Source organism: Ornithorhynchus anatinus, chromosome 13 (genome assembly GCF_004115215.2).
Source record: "Ornithorhynchus anatinus isolate Pmale09 chromosome 13, mOrnAna1.pri.v4, whole genome shotgun sequence".
Taxonomy (NCBI): Eukaryota; Metazoa; Chordata; class Mammalia; order Monotremata; family Ornithorhynchidae; genus Ornithorhynchus; species Ornithorhynchus anatinus.
The window spans coordinates 9,193,299-9,218,164 of record NC_041740.1 but is presented as its reverse complement, the minus strand read 5'-3'; the positions used below and the strand labels follow the sequence as shown (position 1 = coordinate 9,218,164).

The 24,866-nt window shown below is 48.9% G+C and overlaps 1 protein-coding gene across 1 annotated transcript in view; it reads left to right on the top strand.

Moving 5' to 3' along the window:
- The window catches only part of ADARB2 (adenosine deaminase RNA specific B2 (inactive)), a 104,115-nt gene that overhangs the window by 68,870 nt on the left and 10,379 nt on the right, over positions 1 to 24,866 (top strand). Inside the window, exons 4-7 of the mRNA XM_029077602.2 lie at positions 1,184 to 1,352; positions 4,040 to 4,191; positions 9,050 to 9,218; positions 19,480 to 19,661. Coding sequence (XP_028933435.2) covers positions 1,184 to 1,352; positions 4,040 to 4,191; positions 9,050 to 9,218; positions 19,480 to 19,661 — 672 coding nt within the window. The remainder of the gene's footprint in view (positions 1 to 1,183; positions 1,353 to 4,039; positions 4,192 to 9,049; positions 9,219 to 19,479; positions 19,662 to 24,866) is intronic.

Sequence of the window (24,866 nt, the reverse complement as noted above, 5' to 3'; positions counted from 1 at the left end):
AGACAGGTAAATCAGAAGAGCGGGCATTTTGGAGTGGTATGGCAGGCCCATATGGAATTGCAGCCCCCGTATCCTGTAGCCTTTGGCGGTTCTTGCATTTTAACTGCAATTCCTGGGTGGAATGGATTTCATCCCTTTGCAGCTGATCGTTTGGCTTCTAAAATACAACTCCACTTCCCAAAAGGTTTCAAGTGATTGAGGTCTTGAGTCTGTTGTAGGAGTTTTACATAATTTTGCATAAAGAGTTCCACAAAGTAAGAAGGCCTAACTTTTGCCTGACACCAGACTGTACTGGTTTCTAGCGTGGGACTTTAGAACTGCTCTGGAGCGTAAATCCTCCAGTTTAGCATCCATGTGTAACCGTGGTGTTGGGATGGAGAGGAGAACCAGGAGATGGTATTCTCCTTCACGCCCAACCTGTTGGCTACAGATGCATCATCTAATATCCCAAACTTACTCCTCTTGCTTCGGTGTTTCTAACTAACAACCATCAACTTGAGATTACATCTCCGCCTGAGAAACGCCGTCTCACCTGGCCAAGATGAGGCAAAAGGCACCACTGTCCAATAGGCCAGTGATTCCTCATCGCAGCACTGTAACACACTGATGTAAAAATTGAAACAATAATAATAACAGTGGTATTTGGTTAGTGTTTATTGGGCCAAGCACTACGTTAAATGCTGGGGTAGATACAGGATGGTTCAGACACAGTCCCCGTCCCAGAGCTACAGTCTAAGGGGGAAAGAGAATGGTATCTCATCTCTATTTTACAGACGAGGAAGCTGAGGCGCAGAGAAGTTAAGCGACTTGCCCAAGGTCACACAGGGGCAAGTGGCAGAGCTGGGGTTAGATTCCAGGATCCCTGGATAGCCACTTGGTCACTGGAGAGTCTGAGGGGGTCATTATTGAGGCTGTTAGGGGGTGTGCTCTCCCAAGGTAGCGTTACCCAATCCATTCTGACTAGGGCACTTGTGGCAAAGCTTCGGTGTGAGACTGGCGTGGGGAGCCATGCCGGCAGCAGCTTCCGTGTCAACCCAGTGACTCAAAGAGGAGAGCATCTTTCTCTTCAAGCGTTCGGCAGCCCCTTGGCCATCACTGGGGACGGCGCGGCAGCCGAGGGGCGGTGGGATCCCATTCCGCTCCAAGCAACACCGAAGGCCTCTCTCTGTCTCCGTCTCTGCAGGCTTGGACGTCCGACAAGCTCAGGTCATCGCTCTGTCTTCAGGCACCAAGTGCATCAATGGCGAATACATCAACGACCAGGGGCTCGTGGTCAACGACTGCCATGCTGAGATCATAGCAAGGAGGGCTTTCGTTCACTTCCTCTACTCGCAGCTGGAGCTACACCTGAGGTAAATGGAGTCCTAGCGGCTCCCGAGAAAAGCCCCGTGGATGTCTGGGGAACAGATACGTCCTGGAAACAAGAGCGCTGGCGGTTCCTTGCCGAGACGGTCTCTGCTGTGGCTGACGAGGGGCCGGTAGCCAGAGCAAAGCGGAGTTAGCCCTGCCATAGACTTGGGTCGGGTGCCTTTATGTCTCAGTCAGCCAATCATATGTAATCAATCAGTTGTCTTTATTGAGCACTTACTGTGTGCAAGGCACTGAACTAAGCGCTTGGGAGAGTACAGTAATAATAATAATGTTGGTATTTGTTAAGCGCTTACTAGGTGCAGAGCACTGTTCTAAGCGCTGGGGGAGATACAGAGTAATCAGGTTGTCCCACGTGAGGCTCACGGTTAATCCCCATTTTACAGATGAGGTAACTGAGGCACAGAGAAGTTAAGTGACTTGCCCACAGTCAGCTGACAAGTGGCAGAGCCGGGAGTCGAACCCATGACCTCTGACTCCGAAGCCCGGGCTCTTTCAACTGAGCCACGCTGCACGTTCCCTACCCAGAACGAGCTTACAGTCTAGTTGGGGAGGCAGACATTCATATAAATAATTTATATTTCAGCAGTAATGATTAGCTAGGAATCAATCGTATTTATTGAGCACTTGCTGGGTGCAGAGCACTGCACGAAGCACTTGGGCACCCTCCAGTCTAACAGACTTGGTAGACACGTTCCTTTCCCACAAGGGAAACCCTCAAGTGGAAGTTTGATGAGGCCCATCGATGGTCCTGGAAGTCCTGGCCTCATTTCGGTGCTTACTAGCCGAGAGGTTGAAAGACAGGTCATCCTTCTCCTCCTTACCTGATAAAGACCTTCCTCGGCTGATGTGTCATCGCAATAGACAATTACTCCGGCGCACACACACACGCTTGAGTGATGTTGAGCAGTAAAACGCTCGAGGATTTGCCAAAGGACAGGATTCTTGGTGGGAACACAGCGGCGCCTGGATCCAAATGTGGACGATTACTGCGCCTCCATTCTGATGCTGAAACTGTCAGCTTGGTCATGAGGAGAAATCAGGGGAAGCAAAAGCCCGGCCCCCCTGTTGTGTTGATGTTTTGTTTCATCCTTTTAGGTTCAGTTAACTTCCAGTGGAGGAATTTCTCCACCTGATTAATCATTCCAGTTACATGGACAGAGAAGGGAATTGATTAAACAGAAGGGGATTCGTTAGCCCAGGGCAAAAGGATAGGCCCGAAAGGAGTGAAGCACCCAGGGCTTGTTCTGGCTTAATCTGGGCTTCCTTTAGTTTGGGTTTCTCTGAAATCAGTATTTCCCTCACCCTCCAATATTAATCCCCAAACTGGCCCCCTGTTACGAAATGGCACCAGTGTCTCTCAGGACGCACGGGTATTACTCTCTCTGAAAAATATAATTGCATCGATCGAGGTTGAGAGCGTGTTCAGTTACACTATTATGTTTTTTGGATCAATGTTACCTTCTCCCTGGTCAAGTGTCACGTGGCCCTGCAGTGGTGCCAAGCTGCGCTGGCTCATGGGAAATCGCAGCTGCTGGAAAGAGGCCCACAGATTATCATTCCTCTCAGCTCCAGGATTTATAATAATGATAATAATAGTGATATTTGCTAAATACTGAGTCTGTGCCCAAGGTGTCTGTTACTCTGTGCCCAAGCACTGTGCTGTTATGGTAGATGCAAAATAATCAGTTTGGACACAGAGGGAGGGAGACCAAGTATTTAATCCCCATTTTGCAGGTGAGGAACCTGAGGCATAGAGAAGTTAAGTAACTTGCCCAAGCTCTTCAGTGTCAAAGAGGCGGAGCCAGTATCAAAGACCTGGTCACCTGACTCGTAGGCGCAGGTTCTTTCCTCTCGATCGGGCATCCAGCCTGCAGAGGATTCCCTTCTCGTCACTGCCCAACACAGAAATGCATTCAGCTCAGCGGACTCCTTCGTGGCCAGACCACGCCTGCTTTTCCCCTCTGGGTCAGAGAGATACTCATGAGAAGGAAAGGCATCCCCTGCCTGAGGCAGGTGAATGGGCCCAGGACCGAAGCTGTAATCCTGGCCTACTCTGTCCCCCCGCAGCAGCTAAAGTGGCTCCCAAAAGGAGGGGTCGCTTTTCCCAGGCTGGAGTTTCTGCCCATCAAAGATGCCTTGGGAGACTGAAGTTTCCTTGAGCAGATTCCTTTAGTCATGGTTGGCTGAAGAGAAAAGGGGGAAGCCCTTCATTAGATAAAGGAGGCCTGATTTCTTCAAAGTCATCATGCCTTTTAATCCCGGCCTCCTCGGTTCAGTCTCTCTCCCCAACAAGAAGGTGTATTTCCTACCGAGGGTCTTCGGAACAAGCGTCTCACCTGGACACCGTAATGGTGGAACGTCGGCAAACTCGGAGACGGAGAGAGCCCATCGAGGGGAGAGGAGGCCTTCGGCAGGAGGGGTCCTGTGAAGGCACCCTCTGCCTTAGGGAGAAGGCGGAGGAACTAGGATGGACTTTGCTGTTTCCGGTTGTCATGTGGTGTTCCATGCATCTCGTGAATATTTCACAGGGTATATCCCCAGCAGGAAGAACACGGTACCAAGGGTCGGGGAGGGAAATGTTTAGAAGGAAAAGGCAAAGCATTCCTGAGATAAATAAGTTTCTGATTTGGAGCGTAATAGATGACCTGGAGTCTCTTTCTGGTGGCAGCAAACGGCGAGAGGACTGGGAACGATCCATCTTCATGCGATTAAAAGAGGGAGGCTTCAGGCTGAAAGAGAATGTTCTGTTCCATCTGTACGTGAGCACTTCTCCCTGCGGAGACGCACGCCTCAACTCTCCCTACGAAATCACCACTGACTGTAAGGCGACACTTTTTTTCTTTTTTTTAATGGTATTTGCTAAGCGCTTACTATTTGCCAGGCACTGTACTAAACACCGGGTAGATACAAGCTAATCAGGTTGGACCCAGTCCATGTCCCACAGAGGGCTCACAGTCTTAATCTCCATTTTATAGATGGGGTAACTGAGGCACAGAGAAGTGAAGTGACTTGCCCAAGGTCGCACAGCAGATAAGTGGCGGAGCCGAAATTAGAACCCAGGTCTTACTCCCAGGTCCGTGCTCTTTTCAGTAGGCCGTGCCGTTTCTCTGTGTCTCTTGGCAAAAAGGCCCCACCGGGCCACAACCGTCACTCGGTTGGGTTTCTGGGGCCCCGTGGAGTTCGCGTGGTTGGATGCCCGTGTGTCTGTCCCTTCTACCCACCACAGACTAGCTAAGGGCGGGCACAGCTCTGCTCAGGATCCTCAGCTAACGGTGCCCACAGCACCATGGATGGGCCGCTGGTAAAACCCGACCGTGGTTCGGCAATAATAACAATAATAATCACAACTGTGATATTTGTTCAGTGCTTACTAAGTGTCAAGCGCTGCGGTAGATACAATCCAATCAAATCAGACAGTCCCTCTCCCACTAGGGGATCACAGTCTCAAACTCCGTTTTACAGATGAGGAGACCGGGGCACAGAGAGGTTAAGTGATTTGCCCAGAATCACCCAGTAGACAAGTGGTAAAGGCGGGGTTTGAGCCCAGGCCTCCTGACTCTCCGTCGTGGGCCCTGTCCACTCGGCCATGCTGCTTCTTAATCGGTGCATCACTACAGTCTGCTTTCCCTCCTGCTACCTTCTCTCCACCGGTCGAAAACCATGGGGACGAGGAGGTACTTGGGGTGGGTGGGAGTGGAGAATCGGGGTGAGGATGCAAAAAGAGTTTGCTCTTCCATCGCCCCGGCAGGCTAGTCACACGCAAGTTTGAACCCCTTTCTGTGAACTCAAAACACTTTCACATCTCCTTTTATCCTTGTGGCAGAGGTATGGAAGGGCATCTGGTTTTCTTTATGGGATTCTGTCGAGGCACAGAGAAGTTGAGTGACTTGCCCCAAGTCACACAGCAGGCAAATGGAAGAACCAGTGGGATTAGAACTCAGGTCCTTAACTTCCAGACCTGTGCTCTTTCCATTAGGCCACGCTGCTTCTTTCTCTCATCGTCTTTCTCCCCATCCCTCTCTCCTCCTCCTCCTCCCCTATCTCCTTTCATCCTTTCTCCCTCCCTGATCTCTTTAAAAAACCACTTTAAAAAAAATAATCCACGAGTGGGCTTTGGACTTGATTTTTACTCCCGTGATCCTCTGTAATAGCCATTTATCACCCCGTAAATAAAAGATAAGCCCAGACTTTCGCTAAAGCCACTTTCAACCCCTCCCCACCTTCCTCTCCCAAAGGTAAGGATTATCAACCCAAAGCCTCTGCAGAAAGTTCAGTCGTTCAGGCACTGCTCCAAAGACTTCATCGGATTCTGGATGTTTGCGTGTGTTCGACATGCAGACCTTTATATTTGGGGCACCCTCTAGTCTTGGATGCCCGACAGAGCCACTCCAAGTGATTTAAAATCAGTCCCCTTTAATTTCTGGTTGGATTGACATTTTGCTGTGGCTGAAGTGGCATCTTCAACTTCCCACGACTCCTGCAATTAGTTGAGATAAGCCACAGGGGACTGGTGCTGGGGGATCAGAAGTACTCAGAGTCACAGGGGCTTTGATCAGAGCAAACAGGGGAGAAGCTGGAGAGTCTGCAGCTTGCGACTTAAAGATCCACAAATAAATGCTCCGGGAGAGGGCTCCGCGTGGTTCTTTGAGAAAGACCATTCCAGCCAGAAAACTTGAAGTTAATTGCGGGGTGCAAGTTTATAATGCAAATCTGATCTGGTGCTTCCGCGCACATCAAGAGGATGTGATGTCAGCCCGATGTAAGATTAACTTTTGCAGTGACTGTGGGGAGGAGCTTGGGAAGACTTTTTTTGTCAAAATTGGGAGATATCTCTAGAGGAAGAGGAAGAACCAACTGCGTTTATGCGCGCCAAACCTGTGGCCCTTTCAGCTCTCGGAAAATACTCTTTGTTGTAAATCAACTGGCTCTTCAGGGTTTTGGGGTGGATCTGGATAAGGTAGTCCCTTGGGTGTAGCTCCGGGGCTCTGTTGGAGGCTCTGGACCGTGGATGTGGACCAGGGGTGGCCGAGACCCTTGAACTGAATCGATCGGCAGCATCTTTTGAGCGCTCGCTATAGACACAACACTGTACTCAGCGCTTGGGAGAGGACAGTACAACAGAGTGGGTAGACATGGAGACTTTCCAACCTCTCCAGCGTTCCTAAATTGGAAGCCCCCGTCACACCCAAGTGGTGGAACTGGCAGCAGGGTTGGTGGGTCTGCCCCAAATGCGGGACCCTCCTCCCGTGAAGCTTGAATCAAATGGCCCTTGTCCCTCTTTCCTGCCTTTGTATTTTCAAATGCTCCCCACTGCCACCCTGCTTCTCCAGTTGCTGAAAATCACAAGCAAGGGACATAAAACGTCGGGAGGATACATAAAATGTCAGGAACGCCTTACTGCCTCAGACCGATGATCCTTTCAGATCAGGTTCCGAGGCGGCTTGCCCTCCTGTCCACCCTTCCTCGTGGTAGGATGCACCTTTCAACTCCCTTATCTTCACCCTAAAGTGACCCCTCCTAGCTGTATCGCTTATGGCCCTTGAGCCTTTTAGCATTCCTAATTTTCCCCCTCACAATCTTTCCTCTAATAGCTCGTTAGAGACCTAGCTCGATCAATTTATTCATTCAGTCGTACTTATTGAGCGCATTCTGTGTGCAGCGCACCATACTAAGTGCTTAGGAGAGTACAGTATAAGAGTAAACAGACACATGCTCTGCCAGTCAATCAGTAGTATTGATTGAATGCTCAGGATGTGCAGAGAACTGTACTAAGCGCTTTGGGAGAGTACAGTACAACAGAATTGACAGACACGTTCCCTGCCATTAATGAGCTTACGTGAATTTATCGAATCACTTATTGATCCAATTGATATTATCAGCCTGCTTACTTTCCTGTAATAATGAGGGCCAGAGGCTTACTACCGGCTAGGTGAAGAACCGCCTCCTTTGTCTTGAACTTACCTCTTTGGTCAAGCGCTTAGTACAGTGCTCTGCACACAGTAAGCGCTCAATAAACACGATTGAATGAATGAATGGAGCTTCAAGGGGTGCTTAACAAATACCACGTTTTCTAGCAGCGTGGCTCATTGGAAAGAGCCCGGGCTTGGGAGTCAGAGATCATAAGTTCGAATCCCGGCTCTGCCACTTGGCAGCTGTGTGACTGTGGGTAAGTCACTTCACTTCTCTGTGCCTGTTACCTCATCTGTAAAATGGGGATTAACTGTGAGCCTCACGTGGGACAACCTGATGACCCTGTATCTCCCCCAGCGCTTAGAACAGTGCTCTGCACATAGTAAGCGCTTAACAAATACCACTATTATTATTATTACTAGTAACACTGTGGATTTATTTTCTCACTGTGGGCACATACAGCCCCTCGGGTGGATTTCACATTAACAGTGCACAGAACCACCAGCAGGCGGGAGTTCACAGCAGAAATAGAAATAATGATAAGAATGGTATTTAAGTGCTTATTGTGTGTCAAGCACTGTACTAAGCACTGGGGTAAATACAAGACAATCAGGTCTCCCGTGGGGCTAACAAAGTAGGAAGGAGAACAGGAATTGAATCCCCATTTTGCAAGTGAGGGAACTGAGGCACAGAGAAGTTAAGCGTCTTACTCAAGGTCCCAACAGCAAAGGGCAGAGCTGGAATTGAACGCAGGTCCTCTGACTCCCAAGCCTGTGCTCTTTCACTAGGCCATGCTGCTTCTCAGACATGTGAAATGGAAACTAATGCTTGGCCTTGTTGAAAAACTACAGTATTTTTTCCTTGCGGTGAGATTTCCTTAGACTTTACTATCACATAAGAGTCCCCACAATCCTGCTTCTCATTCCAACTCACAACTTTTCCGACAGTACATTTGGGTTCCAAAAGATCCAGCTCCTACCTAAGGCTTACATAAAATAAGTTTCAAACTATAAAGTCTCTCTATAGTACCTGAAAACAGGAAAAAAAAAGGTGTTAATTGTTTTTGAAAACAAATAAAATCTCAGATGTCAAAATGCCGGAGGTGGGAGGGGCAGGAGGGGCAGGGACTCACATTCCCAACCAAAGCGCATCCCAAGTTGAGGTCAGGGGTGTCGTGGAAACCCACCTCCTCTGCAGGGAGCAGCCTCCAAGATCTTAAAATGACCTGTTTCCCGCCGCCCCCCCCCCAACACACCCTCCACATCTGCAGAGAGGGACTGGGGCTCAGTTGGTCTAGATTGTATGTGGTACCGCAATGTGGACAGGGAGGGCGAATGGGGAGGAAAGAACCTAAAACCGAGCACTACTTAAAACTTCCTGTACGACATTGCAAAAGAGCCACTCCTAAATTGTAGCACAGCCAGAACTTGAGGTTGGTAAGTGTCGTCTAGTTTTAAAAGGCTACAGCCCTCTAGGGTTGTTGGATAAAAATTATAGTATTTGTTAAGCACTTACTATGTGCGAGGCGCTGTATTAAGCGCTGGAATATCTCAGTGGCCAATCCCCCACAACATCAGTCAGTCCATCGATGATATCTGAGTGCTTACTGCGTATAGTGCACTGTACTAAGCGCTTCGCTTATCACCGACTATTACAAGCGACAGGGCCTCTCTGGCCATCTTGGCCATTTCTTTGGCGACCGGGAGCCCCGGCTGCCATTGAGGTGCCATGATTCGCGTTATTCACCGGCTGCTTCTTGCCCCCCCAGTAAACAGCAGCAAGCACGTGGTCAGGAAGTTCCGGGGACACCTGCGGACCAAGATAGAGTCAGGCGAAGGGACCATCCCCGTCCGGAGCCACAACGCGGTTCAGACGTGGGACGGCGTGCTGCTGGGGGAACAGCTCGTCACTATGTCCTGCACGGACAAGATCGCCAGGTAAGGGCCGCGTTGGAGTCATCCTCGGGCGAGTGGCGGGCGCTGGGGGTGTCACTTGGCCCAGAAACCACCCGAGGAGAAGCTGCGAATCCTGGGAATGACCGAATCTGAACGAGGCCCGGCAAATGAGATCTTATGGGTGAAATCTTCACTCCCATTAACGTAGTTGGGGCACTTATAGTCCGATCAATAGATCAGCGGTATTTATTGAGGGCTTACTCTACTCAGAGTTCCGTACTCAACGCTTGTGCTAAGTGCTACAGCCCTCTAGACTTTAAGCTCCTTGTGTGAAGGGATCATGTTTACCAACTCTTTTGTACTGAGCTCTCCCAAGCATTAGTACGGCGCTCTGCACACGGCACGCACTCAGTAGATACCACTGATTGATTGATTGACCCCAACAGTCCAGAAAGACATTGGCCAAAAGTTTTCACCAGCTCTTCCCAGACTTACCGATGCCCCGGGTGGCACAGCTGAGCTTCAGTCGGTCAATCGATCAGTGATATTTATTGAGTGCTGACTCTGCAACAGGAGCAGCTGAGCAAGGGCCGGTGCTTTGGAGAGCACTTACCATACCAGTCAAATTAAGATTTGCCAGCAAACTGATTTCGTTCATTGAGGTCTAATTTCCTCCAGCCCGGAGGCCTCTTAGCTGCAGCTTGGCCATCTCAGAGGAGAGTTCTCCTTCTTTCCTTTTCCATTTTGTACCTGAATGGAAGAATAGTGGACTTCTTATCACTCGGCCTCCATTTTATCCATCTGGGAGGGGAAAAGGTCTACTCTGGGGTGGCCTTCTTATCTATGAGAAGCGCCACTCCAGATCCCTCTGGGAAAGTGGCTAGTGACCACTGGGAAAGGGCTGCTATGACCTTTTCTATATGGGTTTCATCCCAGCCCCTGAAAGAGCCAACGTGCAGATCTGACGACAACGGATCAGAGAGCTTCTGTCTCTGCCTAATGTGGGGGGGAAACAAATGCCTTTCAAATGCCTTTCCTTTGCAGTAGGGAGAACCGCTATGTCCCTTGAAATATTTTCATTCATTAAGGGACAAGAGCAGAAACCAAAACTATTTTCTGTTTAACCACAACGCGCTCACTGCTCCCCAATGTGACCGGGTTACTAAATCAAGTCTTTGGCTCCCTAGAAAAATGAAACAAATTAGAGCTTCAAAATTGAAAATGTTGTGGTCTCTGTGGTTTTGAACATCAATAGACAGTAAATTAAATATAAGCAGCAAAACCAGCATTTTATTTGTGGTTGATGGGTATGTCAATAGTAATATAGTCTCTCCAAAGCCAGCTTTTCTTTTCTTTTTGTTTCTTTTTTTTTTTTTGAAATCTACTTGTCTGATGAAACTCTAGGCCTATAGTTCAACTATTCAGGAAAAGTTCCCAGACATGGCAAGTGGGCAAGTCACTTCACTTCTCTGGGCCTCAGTTCCTTCATCTGCAAAAATGAGGATTAAGTCTGTGCATCCCATGTGGGACATGAATCGTATCCAACCTAATTACTTTGTGTCTATCCTAGTATTTAGAACAGTGCCTGGCACATAGTAAGTGCCTAACAAATACCATTAAAAAATTACAGAAAAAAATGAACTGTTATTCTTATCTAGCAGGTATCTTGCATACTCTCTAAACTACAAAAACACTATCTAGGCCACAATTAAAATAGAGTTTACAAAATGCAGTTTACAGTTCCAAAATCAATAATAGCCAAGTAGTTCTATAAATAAGGCAATGATAGGTGTTTCTCAGGGAACAGAGCATCATGAATAACAATTTATAGAATTTTAAGGCATAACAGGATGTTATGGAAATATATTCTGCAGTAAAGTATTTTAAGTTAAAACCTTTGACAGGAGCTGAAAAAGTATTTTTTTAAGCTCTTCCATTGTCATCCAGAAAGAGAACCATTTCAGTCTTCAGATAGGGTTTCCAAATCATTTTTTTTATTATTTCTCAGTCTCCCAGAGCACAGATTTCCTCTTCAGTCCCCATTGTCTCAAATTTTAACTGGCAGGAAAATCATGGTAAAGGGACAGTGCTGGATCTGGTTGAACAATAAGCCCATCACAGACTGTCCCATGTCTCTTTATAAGGACCCACAATCAGAGCTTGGAGGGAAGGTTGGGTGGGGGTGGTCAGGGTGGGGAGGGATGTCTTTCTGACAGAAGAAACGGTTCCTCTTCTGCATTTGCCTCAGTGTTTCTCCCAGGGATTATCGTTCCGTTCTGTTCTCCCCTTCACGTGCGCGAGAGTGCAGGCACAGAGAATAACAATTACTGCTCGGTGCTGTCCGTCATCTCACCCCCACCCAGAATGCTCTGATTAGGAGACCACGGGGTCACTTGATCCAGTGGGAAAGTACACAGCTTGGGGAACTCTCCCCCTCTAGATCATAAGCTCGTTGTGGGCAGGGAACAATTCTACCATCTCTGCTGGGTTGTGCCCTCCCAGCCGCTTTGTACAATGCTCTACACACAGTAAGGACACAATAAATACCCTTGATTGACTGATCGGGAGACTTGTCCCAGCCCTGAAAGTAGGAAAGAATGCCCTTTGAGGCCCTTCCATCGGTGCTGAAGGTTTCTGACTGAAGAGCCACTTGAGGTGTTCCGGGATGCGGGTAGGCTCAGTGGGGATCCTGAAAAATAGTAGGCTAGTGTGGATGGCAAAAACTGCAGCGGCTACCACGGCAACGGTCTGCCGGGTTTGGCACTGCCCAGCCCAGCATAGGTTGTAAATGCGTGCGCTTCACCTTGTCGGTTTGTCTGTGTTAGCCTAAAAAAAGAATCTCTTTATTGTCCAAAGGTAAAGAAATATGTTGCCACATAACAAACCAAGATTTCAATTTCCATCTTCTCAGATGTATCCGGCTTCCAGAAAATTACCCCACCCCTTTTGCTGACTTCCCCTCTATTCCAAAATGCTGCCTCTTAGAGCCATTAGTTTCCACTAGGATTTTCTCATCCAAGGAGCACAGGGAAATCTATGAAACCTTTGGTGGGACTCAAGAGTGTTTGCATATAATTTGCACATCATTTACATTTGCATACGTACACAGGCTCGTTTATTCTCAGGCCGTTTTTGACTTTAAAACGTTAGTGTGGCTCCTCTGAAAGCTAGCAGGACTTGACTTGTCCACATTCAAGATAGCTAAATCTCCCTACACTCTCCAGCCTCGACTCTGTCCATCTTATATGGGTGAGAGGACAAGGGGGGTACAGGTCACCCAGAACTCCCAAATGGTGGGGGGGGGGTTCCTTCTTTTATTTTTTTGTGTGAAATTGGATTTCATAAAGTAATTTTTTTCCCAAATTTTGCATCCACAGTTCTTTAAACGAACAACTATGCAACACTGCTTTTAAAGAACATGAATTACTACAAAACTGAACTGTCAGAAAGGGACCCCATATTTTACCTGCTACAGGGCCTCCACCCGGGTGCCACCCTGCCTTCCTCCATCTTCAAAAAGTCAACGTACTTACACTTTCTCGTTCTGTAAAAATAGAACCGTTGGAAGGTTCCTTGGTGACGCTGCAAGGAGACTCCATAACACTACACTGACTACAGACTGCCTCAAACCATAGCGAAGAGACCAGTGGTGCTATATAATGGTTGTGGTATTTGTTAAGTGCCTCTTACAGGCCAATGATCGTACTGAGCACTAGGGTAGATGCAGTTCTCTCAGATTGGTCACAGTCTCTGCCCCACCTGGGTCTCTCACTCTGTATAAATGAAGGCTCGAGAATCCCTTCTGACTACTAGATATTAGTGGGGAAACTGAGGTTGTCGTTACCTCAGTGAGAAAGGCTAAATCGCCAGCTCAACCCCCCATTTTGGAACAGTTCAACCCTGTCCTCTACCAGTGCCATCCCTTAAGCCTCATGAAACCGAAGTCACCTTTTTCTCTGAAATTTGAAGTTGAGGGACTTTTAAATCTAAATCATCTGGAACTAATGTCTTTTTAGCTATGCTTTCTAATTTTAAGCACCTCAGACTGATTATTGATCAAAATGTGTCTTGAAATGAGCAGATTAAAATTTTCTCTTCAAAAACGAACTGTAAAAAACGCAGGTGCTCTCTGGAGAATAAAGCAATGGCTGATCTCTGGCTAAACTTAAGGTTCGGACAGGAAGACCGATTTCCTCTGATTATGGAGATTCGGCTCCCCCCCTAACCCCCCAGAATAATACCTTGACATTCTTTCTGGCTGTTTGGTGCATAATAGGAAAAGAGATATGTATCATTCCATCTCGTTTAAAAAGCTCAAACACGATTTCTCTGGAAGTCAGAAGCAAATGCCATTTATTCTCGCAGCACCCTGAGTCTACGGAAATCATCAACCCTCCTAATAATGGTGGCATTTGTTAAGTGCTTACTATGTGCCAAGCACTGTACCAAACACTGGGGTAGATACAAGATAATCAGGTCAGGCACAGCTCTGTCCCTCATCTGGCTCCCCGTCTAAATGAGAGGGAGAGAAGTATTGAATCCCTCTAACTGCCTCACTCAGGCACTTCCATAACTCAAACTTACACGTTCAGGATAATGGTCTTTTTTCCTGTTTCTTCAGCCCAAACCGTTTAGCTGTCTGGAAGGTTGTATCAGGCGTTGCTGCCTTCAGTCAGAAAAGACACGGCCTCTCTAGTGACAGAGGAAAACGTGAGGGAGACTGATTCAGAAATACCTTTTGGTTTCTCAAGGTATATGGTGGCGGGTCCCTCCTGAGATAACTAAGAGGGTTCTGTGGAACAGGCCGGCCCTGGGAGCGCCGGGTGGGAGGAGCTGGGGGCTGATGGGGATCGCCGTGAATGCCAGCAGGGCTCATAGGGCCGGCGGTGAGTAGCTCTGTGAGATCGGCTCGGAGCCGACCTGGAAACTGCCCCGCTGCCATAGGAGAGAGGCTGATCGGCTGAAGTAGAAAAACGGATTCAGCCCGGACCTTTGCCACGAACGCACCGGGGTCTTGGGCTCTGGGCTGTCAACTAGAGTGGTCGCGTTGGTCTCTCTCGTTCCCTAAAGCTTGGAAGAACCTTGCGTATCACTTCCACTCTGCAGCCTAACTCGGTCTTTGAAGGCCCATCAGAAGAAGCCTCACTTCCTCTCTAGAGCCTTCTCTGCTTGGATGGAAAGGCGGGGTCGAGGGCCCCTGGCCCTCACCCGTCTCCCTGAGTGTTGGTGGAGGTGAGTCTGAACTGCACCAGTCCCTTCCAGTTTCCCAGCCGGCTGCTTCAAGCCCACCCGGCGCGGGAGGAAATGGGAAGCTAGAGAGGAAGGCACCCACCCTTTCATGGCTTCCACTTACTTGCCAGGCGCAGTCCAGGGAGCGTCACCTCCTCCCGCCGCCTTTCCCCGGACCAGGGGGACAGGGGGCGAGGGTTGTATGGCGCAACCCCGTTTGTGTGTTGTTAGCTCAGCCCGCCTCTCTCTTAGTCCCCTATCGGCTTAGTGGAAAGAACGGTCCAGTAGGCGGGGAGGGCTTCTGCCCGAGGCCGAGCGCTTGCCAGGACCTGGAAGAGCTTTCCCAGAGAGGACGGTGACTCTCCTCCTCGGGACAAGTCTTCGCCGCTCCCCAAAACGCTGCGGGCGAGCCGGAGAAGTGCCAGCATGCTAGGCCGAAGGCACCATAGCCGCTCTGCCACCCTGGGCTGGATCTTCTGGACCCTGTTTGGGAGTGCTGCTGGCCCGATGCTCCCGGTTGGCTATGGGCTCTGGGAAGGAGGGAAGATTTTGCCTCCTATGTGTAAGAGGGCATAGGCGTAGTAGCCGCATCAGTCCACTCTCCCCTAGTTTGAGGGCAGATGGACTCGTCAAACAGTCACACGCACACCCCCGACCCCGGTTCACGGGTGGCCCTCCGTAAATTCATTCTAGTGTCCCCCTGGGTCGACTCCCAGGTGGAATCCTCCGGAGTCGGGCTAGGAAGAGGTGGGCGGGAGATTCCTCGATCGTGTCGTTTCCGGAGGCTGGAGCTGAGGAGCTCTGCAGAGCTATGAGGGGGTCAAGGCAGAGCGGCTCCTCCCTCCCACCTTGCCTAGAAATGTACCCTCCTGTGGTGACCGTTAAAGTTAGCTGTGTTTTTCCCTCCCCCGGTTAATCGAGGTACCAGAACAGTGCCCTGCAGAGAGCCAATCTGCGGGAATCCGAGCATCAGGCAGGATGTCGGAGTCCGTGACCCCCGACGTCACGTTCGCTCAAGTATTGGCAGATGGTGAAGGTTTCTCAGTCGGGAATCTGCATCCCCGATTCTTTGGCGGGATGGCGGAACCCAGTGAGTTCCCTTCCCATTAACCCCTGATCCTATTCCTGAAGGCAGGGTCGTCTCCAGGACTGGGAGAAGCTCCGGGCGGGTCAACCGCCCCTGGCAGCCATCGTCGCCCAGCCTGGTTGCCCCAGGAGAATCGAGGACAGCCGTTTCGAACGGCTCACTCGGGCCAGTGAGCCCAAGGCAGCTTCCTGCAGAGCCTGAGGCAATGGTTCTTCTTCCCTTCCACCCTCTTCCCCCTCCTCCGCTCCCCCCAGTCTCCCCACTGCAGCCTCGGATCTTATCGGAGTCATTCCCCATTCCTAGCTATACCGGCCGGGCCTATCCCCGAAGTGATCTTGTAATTGTTTCCGTTGTTCCTCTACGGCCTGGATTTATCCGGAGCCGGGAGATTGCATCCTCTGCTGAGACAGGCAGCCTGTCTCAAGATCTCTTCCCCACTCATCTGTGGCATTTCGGTGATTGACAAATAGACAAAACTATATTTATTTAGGGATTATCTATATTGAAAACTGGCCATGGGATTTTTTCCTCTGTAAACACTGCAGTAATATCAGCTGTTTGAACAAAAGGTGAGGTAGTTTTCCATTCAGTCCAGAGCCCCGAAAACTCTCCAGTTTACGCGCAAGACATTTGGTTTTATTGATCCTCTTAGCCGAATGTTTAAAATCTTATAATGAAGCAAGCAGAAGGTTGATTTTCTTTTTATTGTAAAGGTTATTAAGAAGAGGACAAATATAGAAGTTATATTTCTTGAGGAAACATCTTTGGGAAATCTGGCACAGTTAGAATCCTCCAAAAATGAACGAGCGATTTTCTTTTTCATTTTCCAGCCAGACAAGTCGTACCGATGCGATCCGAAACACAGCAGAGTGATGCCGGAGCCTGCGGCTCTGACTTTGGGAAAGTTACAGGGGAAGAAGTGTTCCCTTGGAGTTGAAGGAAATGTGATCATTTCCTCGCTTCCAATGGAGGCTGAACATTTTTTACTTCCATCAAAATTCCAAGACATTATTTCTAACATCTGTAATTTTACTGAGTCAGCCAGAGAGCTTCAACATAACTGACCCTCTAGTTTCATCTGCGTGACTAGAGGCAGAGCCGTTGGCATGATCAAAGTAATAATAATAATAATAATGTTGGTATTTGTTAAGCGCTTACTATGTGCCGAGCACTGTTCTAAGCGCTGGGTAGACATAGGGGAAGCAGGTTGTCCCACGTGGGGCTCACAGTCTTAATCCCCATTTTACAGAAAGTAACAGAAGGTGTGGTGGAGTATCAATCGATTATTGAACGCTTACTGTGTGCAGAGCACTGTACTAAGCGCTTGGGAGAGTACAATATAACAGAGTTGGAGCCACGTCCCCTGCCCGCGGTCTAGAGGGGACAAGCAAGCCCCCTGACGTTTTGCCGTAGTCACTGGGAGGACACGGGTCATTCTCGGCATGCTCCATTTTTTCCGTGCCCTCAGAAAAAATGAAAACTACATCATCAAACAATGATAATTTTATCGGGGAAGCCCCCCTCGCCCACCCCCCAAAGTGTTCTGAAGGCTACCGATGCCCAGAACCTCTATCCAGTTTCGGTGGGAGTAACACTAAAAAAAGTCTAGAGAAAAGTCAGAGGTTCAAAAGCCAGACCAGGGGATGGATGCCTATGGAGTAACAGGCGAATATTCCCAAATTATGCCGAAAACCATCCCAGTCCATTCCCCAACCTTGCAGCCTCGGGGTCGGCACACCTGCAGAGGAAATCACAGTCTGAAAGGCCAAACTCAAAACGTCTGCGCTGATAAACTCCCGGGTGGAAGCATGAGATCCTCACAAATCAGACCTAGGCTTGATGTTGCCAGTGAGCTTTTCTTTTCCCTCTCTCTGAACCTCGCTTTACTAATTTTGCATTACGGTAAGAGAGGCTTATTCAAAGAGGCAGCTATTGCATTCCCTGGTGGGGAGGGGCTGGGGGAAGATATGGTCTGACTTGGTCTGACCACTATTTTTTTTCCCAAACGAAGTTATGCAAATCTGATAGACTAAAGTAAATGTTTCATAAAACCAATGACTGTTTAAATTGTGGGACTAAATTGTTTGTATATAAATATTACCTTTTATATTCCATTTGAGTTTTATGTAGATGAACACATTACTTTAATGACCTGCATTTACAGAGGGAAAACGGCAGAGTCTCTCTCAGAAACCCTCAGCAGCCAGATGGCTGCCTTTTCTTGCATGAGATTAAAAGATGTTTCTCATTCACAGCATTGCTTCTGAGGCAAATTAATATCGCCAGCTAATTTGCTTGTGTTTTTGGAATAAAATTTCAAGAGAACTTTTTAAAGCAATCGGTGTCACAGGTTCCTGGAACAGATTGCTCTTCAGGTACGGCGGGCTGGCTTTAAACATTCAGTAATTAATGGAAAGTATTCCGTGTTAATTGACTGCTTCCGGAAAGGGAAAGATAATGACTCCTTATTAATCATGAAAAGAGATGTACAGCATGGAGGCGCCACAATAACGGCAGTAACGGTGGAGAGATGTTAATTAATGAAGAGAACAATGGTGTAAGAAATTAGCTCCAAAATGCTGGCTACTGACAGAGGTTGGGCGTTAAACACAATACTCAGTGTGGCAACCTCTGGATACTGCCTACGAGTGCAGAAGCCTCTCGCCTTTCCTTGCTCTTAGGGAAGGGGAATTATCTCAAATGGTTTTGAGAAGCAGAAACATCCTCCCTGAAGTCTATCTGTTTGAAGGGAAGGGACATGCTCAAGTGGTTCTCTTTTAATCTTAATAATAGTCACAGTAATAAGAATAATAATGATGGCATTTTTAAGTGCTGATTGTATGCCAAGCACTGTGGTAGATACAAAATCATCAGGTCCCACAAGGAGCTCGTTGTCTAAGTAGGAGGGTACTGAATCCCCATTGTGCAGATATTAATAATAATGTTGGTACTTGTTAAGCGCTCACTATGTGCAGAGCACTGTTCTAAGCGCTGGGGTAGATACGGGTTAATCGCTTTGTCCCACGTGAGGCTCACAGTTAATCCCCATTTTCCAGATGAGGGAACTGAGGCACAGAGAAGAGAAGGGACTCACCCAAGATCACACAGAAGACAAATGGCAGAATCAGGGTTAGAACCCAGGTCCTCTGCCTCCCAGACCCATGCTGTTTTCACTAGACCGTGCTGCTTCTGAAGTCAAAACTATCCCCAAGCAGAAATTACATCACTTGTAAGTCATTTAATTTTTTTTTTTAATAAATTGATCATTCTAATTTTAGGGAGAGAAAAGATTTTTCCTTAAGCTAGGCTGAACTTGGCTTTTAAGATAACCGTATCTTGAACGTAAATCTTTATTTCTCTTCATGCAATGATCTGTCCCTGGAGTGATTTACAGGTTGCATCCAGACTTGCAGGCAGCTCAGTTTCTAGACAGTGCCCCCCCCCCCCCCGTGTATATTAAAATGCAGAAAAGCTATCACAACCTTAAATTATTTTACGTCTGTCTCTCCAGCTAGATTGCAAGCTCCTCATGGGCCGGGATCGTGTCTTCCTCTTCTTCTCTTGTACCTCCCAAGTGTAAATTAAGGTGCTCTGCTTACTTCCAGGTGGTGCTCAGTAAATACCATCCGTCGATCGATCGACTGATTGAAGGAGCCCTTAAGAACCGCAGCGCCAGAGCCGGTCCCACTGCCCCCCCCGGGCACCTCCGGAGCGGGCCTGCGAAGGGCCGTCTCCGTCGGGGTGACGGGATGTGTGGCGCCTCTGGGATCTAGGGGCAGTAAGCTCGTTGTGGGCAGGGAATGTGTCTGATCTCGTTATAATGTCCTCTCCCAATTGCTTAGTACAATATGCTGCACACAGTAAGACTCAATAAATACGATTGAATGAATGAATGAATGACTACCGAGCTGGGGCAAAGCTGGGGCCCAGACTGTGGGGTCCCAGGCGGGGCATCGCGTCTCCATCGTTCTCCCCTGTCTTTTGCAGGTGGAATGTCCTTGGGCTGCAGGGCGCGCTCCTCAGCCTCTTCATCGAACCCATCTACCTGCACAGCATCGTCGTGGGCAGCCTGCATCACACCGGTCATCTTTCCAGGGCGATGAGCCGGAGGATAGAAGACGTCGGCCATCTGCCGGCTCCCTACCGGCACAACCAGCCGCTCCTCAGCGGTAAGAAAACACCTTCCGCTCGAAAGTGTTTCCGCCAGTCATCGGGCGCGCCGCCGGCCTCACACTGAACTTGCAAATCAAGGGGAACACGGTCCCTGTCCCGCAGGGGGCTCACAGTCAAATAGGAGGGAGAACTGGTATCGAGTCCCCATTTTAGAGTCGAGGGAACTGAGGCACAGAGAAGTTACGTGTCTTGCCCAAGGTTACACAGCAGGCAAGCGGCAGAGCCGGGATTAGAACCCAGGTCCTCTGACTCCCAGGCCCGTGCTATATCCCCTAGGCCATGCTGCTGCCCATCAGCCCCCTACCTGAGATGTTTCCAACTTCTTCCGACCGTGAATTGACTAAACAGGTAGGGATTCTTTTGCCAGCAGAGTAAATGGCTGCGTGATGGGTTTAAGTGATTTGAAACACAGCTCGAGTCTGGCACCCGTTTCCTGGTACAATACCTGAAAGACAAGATTTCTTCCAGGTTGGCAGAAACATCTTGGTTTTGCAGATAATTAATTCCAGGTGCTCGTTATGTTCCCCAACAGGGGCATCATTCATATCAAAAGAGCAATCTAGCAGATATTCAGAGTGGGAGCCTCACAAACATAGAGGGATTTAAAAATCTTATCCTTCTACGTGAGCCTCGCGAAGGCAGTTCTTTGAGGCGGGGGGTGAGCCGGTCCGCTGGAAGTTGGTGGTTCTCTGCAAGAAGGCGAGGGGGACGAGCGGGGAGGGAAACTGCGTCATAATAACTGAGGTATCGGATAAGGACAAGAGCCACGCTAACCGCTGGGGTCGATATATATCAGATTCATTCATTCAACCTTATTTATTGAACGCTTTCTGTGTGCAGAGCACTGTACTAAGCGCTTTGGAGAGTACAATACAATAAACGGACACAATCAGACACAGTCCCCGTCCACATGGATCATGGTCTAAAAGACGGGGAGACTAGATATTTTATCCCCATTTTACAGACGAGGAAGCTTAAGCACAGAGAAGTTAAGTTAGAGTTAACTCTAGAAGTTAGAGGAGAAGTGTGGCCTACTGTAACGAACACAGGCCTGGGAGTCAGAGGATGTGGGTTCTAATCCTGGCTCTGCCACTTGACTTGGGCAAGTCACTTAACTTCTTTGTGCCTCAGTTTCCTCATCTGTGAAATGGGGATTAAATCCCACACCCTCCTATTTAGGCCGTGAGCGCCACGTGAGACAGGGACCGGATCCAACCTGATTACTCTGTAACTCCGCCTGTGCTTAATCAAACAGTCATATTTATTGAATGTTTACAGTGTGCAGAGCACTGTACTAAGCACCTGGGAGAATACACTATAATAGTTGCGAAAAAACAAGTTCCCTGCCCACAAGGAGCTTAGTCCAGCGCTTAGCACATATTAAGCACCGAACAAGTACTCTCAAAAAGTTTTAAATGACTTGTCCAGGGTCACTCGGCAGGCAAGGGGCAGAGCTGACAAAGAGAACCTCAGTTTCCTGACTCCCAGGTCTGGGCTCTCTCCACTAAGCCTTGATGATCCTCTGTTCCCCTCCTCTTCTGCTCCCTGCTAGGAAAGAGCAAATTACACCTTAGGATACTAAATATTTCACTGTCTTGGGAGGAGTACAACCCTACAGATAGATAGTAAGGCCACTGTGAAGCAGGGGAAGGAAGGGTCCTTTGGCTGTCTCCTCCCGGTATCATTCGAATGGAAAGGAAACCTCGGAGTCCAGCAAGCTACTTAAGGGTGAGATGCCCGGATGAGTTCCTTTTGTATTCAGCTCAGTGCTCAGTACAGAGCTACGAGTCCCTCACTAAAATGCCCCCACACCATCCCGGGTCAGCAAAGGTCATATTCTTAAATGGGGACAGACAGCCGCTCTGCTCCTAGGAAGTGGGGAGAACTCAACGACCAAGCAGTAGTATTTATCGTACACCCACGGTGTGCAGCGCACCGAGCTGAGTGCTGAGGAGAACGCAAGGGAGAAATGCCAGGCTAGATGGCAGGGTAGCAAGTTGCTTCTACAAATGAGCCACCCCGGTTGTTGAGCACAAATGGTACCGCAGCAAAGGAATCTCATAAAAGAAACTCCAACGGAAAAAATATCCAGACGTGAGTAGATGAACGATAACCAGAAGAGAGGATTATGTGACAAATGCAGATCTCAAACTGGGGTTATTAAGGAATCCTACTGCATTTCCCAAATTGCCTCCATCTGCAGTTCCAGCTCCCTAACCCCGTGCTGACTAGGTTTCATCCTTTCTTTGTTTCCTGTTTTGTTTCTGATCTTTTTGGATAAACATTTCTTTGAGAAACACGAACACCCAGAATGGTGGCCGACCGGCATTAGGTGCTGAAATGATTTCCGACGCAGCCTTGGAAATTCCAGTTCAGGACCAATTTTGAGCCCGGCAGAGACACCCCATTGTGCTGAGCGTGTTTGATACGCGTAGCGTAAAGACCCTATTGCCTTAGCTCCATTTCATTGTTTGCTAGCAGATGTCAACAGAAGCCAAGCCCTTAATACTCAAGTAATACAGTCACTGCCTCTGCCGCTCTCTCCCACACGTTTCTGTCCCCTTTGTTTAATTCAGCTCTTCAGTGCCAGCATTTTGTGATCAAAATCTGTCGTATCCTCATTTTTACAGACGAAGAAACTGAGGCCCAGAGAGGCTGGGTGACTTACCCCAAGTCACACAGCAGGCTGGGACTAGAACCTATGTCTTCTGACTCCCAGGCCTGAGGGCTATAGGACTACACATTCAGTGTACTTAAAACCGTTTCGAGCTTTTAAAGTCTCTAACCTCAGAATCGAATTCAGCCCTCTTTATCTTCAAGGCTCTAGGTCCTTCCGATTAAGGACACTGAGTCACGGGGAGACACCCCCCACAATGCCACTGGACTCTGCTGAGCGTTCGTTGTAGTTCAAGGCGAGGGGCTTTGTTTTTGCTAGGATCAATGCCGTTGAGAATTCAGCTCACTTGGTTGGTGCTTCATACCGGAGACTGAGATGTGATTTAGGGGAACCTGAAAATGAACATCTGGGCAGTTTGCAAGGTGAGCAAAGGAGAGATAACGAGGTGGAGAGGGAGGACAGATAGAGATACAGAGAAGGTGAAGAGACCGTTATAGTCAAAGGTGCTGATACTTCAGGACTTCACACTATATCAAAATCCAATTGTCAGAGAAGCCAAAGTCTCGGCTTGTGAATGAAATTTTGGACTACTGCAGGGGAACAGAGAGAGACCTTGGCAAGGGTCTCGACGTGATTAATGGATTAGTAATTGATAAGAGGCAATTCCCTTCTCTACGGAGAGGAGAAAATTGAGTGGAAAGTCAAAAGTCTTCAGTCACCGATAGCAGGAAAAAGAAAATTCAGGCTAAAGGCTAGAGGGGCAGACCCTTTGCTGGTACCTTTATTATTATTACTTACTTTTTACTTGTTAAGCGCTTACTATGTGTCCAGCGCTGTTCTAAGAGCGGCGGTAGATACAAGTTCATCAGGCCTGACACAGTCCCTGTCCCACATGGGGCTTTATGGGGTAAACGTGGGTCTTTGCACGTGTTCGATGAGATTCTGCATGCTAGAAAAGATTTGGCGGATACCTGGGGGGGGGGGGGGGTGCTGTTCTGGGGTAGCCCACCTATTTGCAAATTTCTAACTTGAGAGGATTCCAAGTGCCCAGGGCTGAGCTCTGTCCGTTTTTCCAGTACATCCCTTCCACCCCATCCCAGTCCCTCTCCCCCTTTTCTGGGGAATGCTGAGTTCTGAAAACCCATTTCCACCCCTTCCAGGGGGCCCCCAGGGAAAGCGACATCAGCACAACCTCAAAATAGAAGAGCTAATGGTCCATAAACCTCCTCCTCCTCCTCCCAAGCCTGTTGTCCCTGGGGTTCCCAGTTCCTCTGCTTCTCTTTTCTGCACCATAGGAAGTTCCCTGTAGGGAACTATATGTGGAACATTGGGGCCTGTTCAAGCTGGAGAGCAGGGTCCCAGGGTGATCAGTCACTTTGCTAAGTAAAGGCCTGTTTGTTTGCCAAGTTTCCATTAACTCTGCTCAGATTTCTGTTTTCCTTCTGCAAATCAGTTTGCCGGATCTCTTTTAAGTCTCTGGCCTGGAGCAGAAGCTTTCTCATCTTGGAAGAGGCACTGCCTGAAAATTTTACCATCAACTTTTTGGCCCCTCTGCCAGTAAGCCTTCAGTCGGAACCCTAAGAGATTGGGAGTGGAAAGTTATCTGGGGGAGAAGGGGCAAGTATCAAACAGCGATCTGTTTACATCTTATTCCGGAACAGAGATGTTTGAATAGTCCTGGACTTATCTGATGTTGACAGATGGAAGAGGAGGTTTATATTCTGGTTGATAAACGATTGGATTTTTTAGGCGCAGTGCGAAGGGTTATCTGAAGGATCAAATAATGAAAATGGCCGTTAATACGGCTTGAATGGAATTACCGGCCCATCGTGTCAGCCCGACCTGATTTAATCTCATCTCGGACTGTTTCCCATCTTCCTCGGACAGGACGGTCTCAGCCTCCCGTGTCATGTCTGGGCCCTCGGTTTTGCCTCGGTGTCGAAGGGAGGGGAAAAAAACATACAAATCCCAGCGGCCACTTTCTATCCTCAGCAGATTCAAATGGCCATTTCTTTCCCAGACAACCACTGGTTTTCCTTTGTCCACACTGGTGCCGCTTCCTCCGGACCACAGCTAAGCAAGCCGGCCAGAGTCGGGAGGGTGCTGAGGGCGACGCGGTACTGGGAGCACATCGCTAGGGAGGCAGGCAGTCCCTCCCCAGCGGACCAGAAGGGAGGACTGTCCAGGCAGAGACTGGCACTACAGAGGCGGCGTCATGGCACAGCAAAGAGCGAGAGTGTGAGCGACGGAAAGGGAGACAGAGGGAAAAAAAAGACAGCCAGGGAGGAAGGACGGACTCCCATGACAGAGCTGTCTTGCAGGGAGAAGCCAGGACTTCCCTCCCCACTGCGGTCAGGGTCTCCGGCGTTGCCGGATGGAGGGGCCACGTGCTTCGCACCACCACCCCAGGCTGAGCCCGAAGGGGAAGGACACAGTTTGTTACACTTGGCTCCTGCCGGGCCCGGCTGCAGTTTGGATTGCCTCTCTGTGAACCCAGTCAGCCCTGACCTCGACGGTCAGCTCGTCTCGCCAAGGCCGCTCCTGCCCAGTAGGATGGCGAGCGGCCGCCAGGCTGCCAGATCGG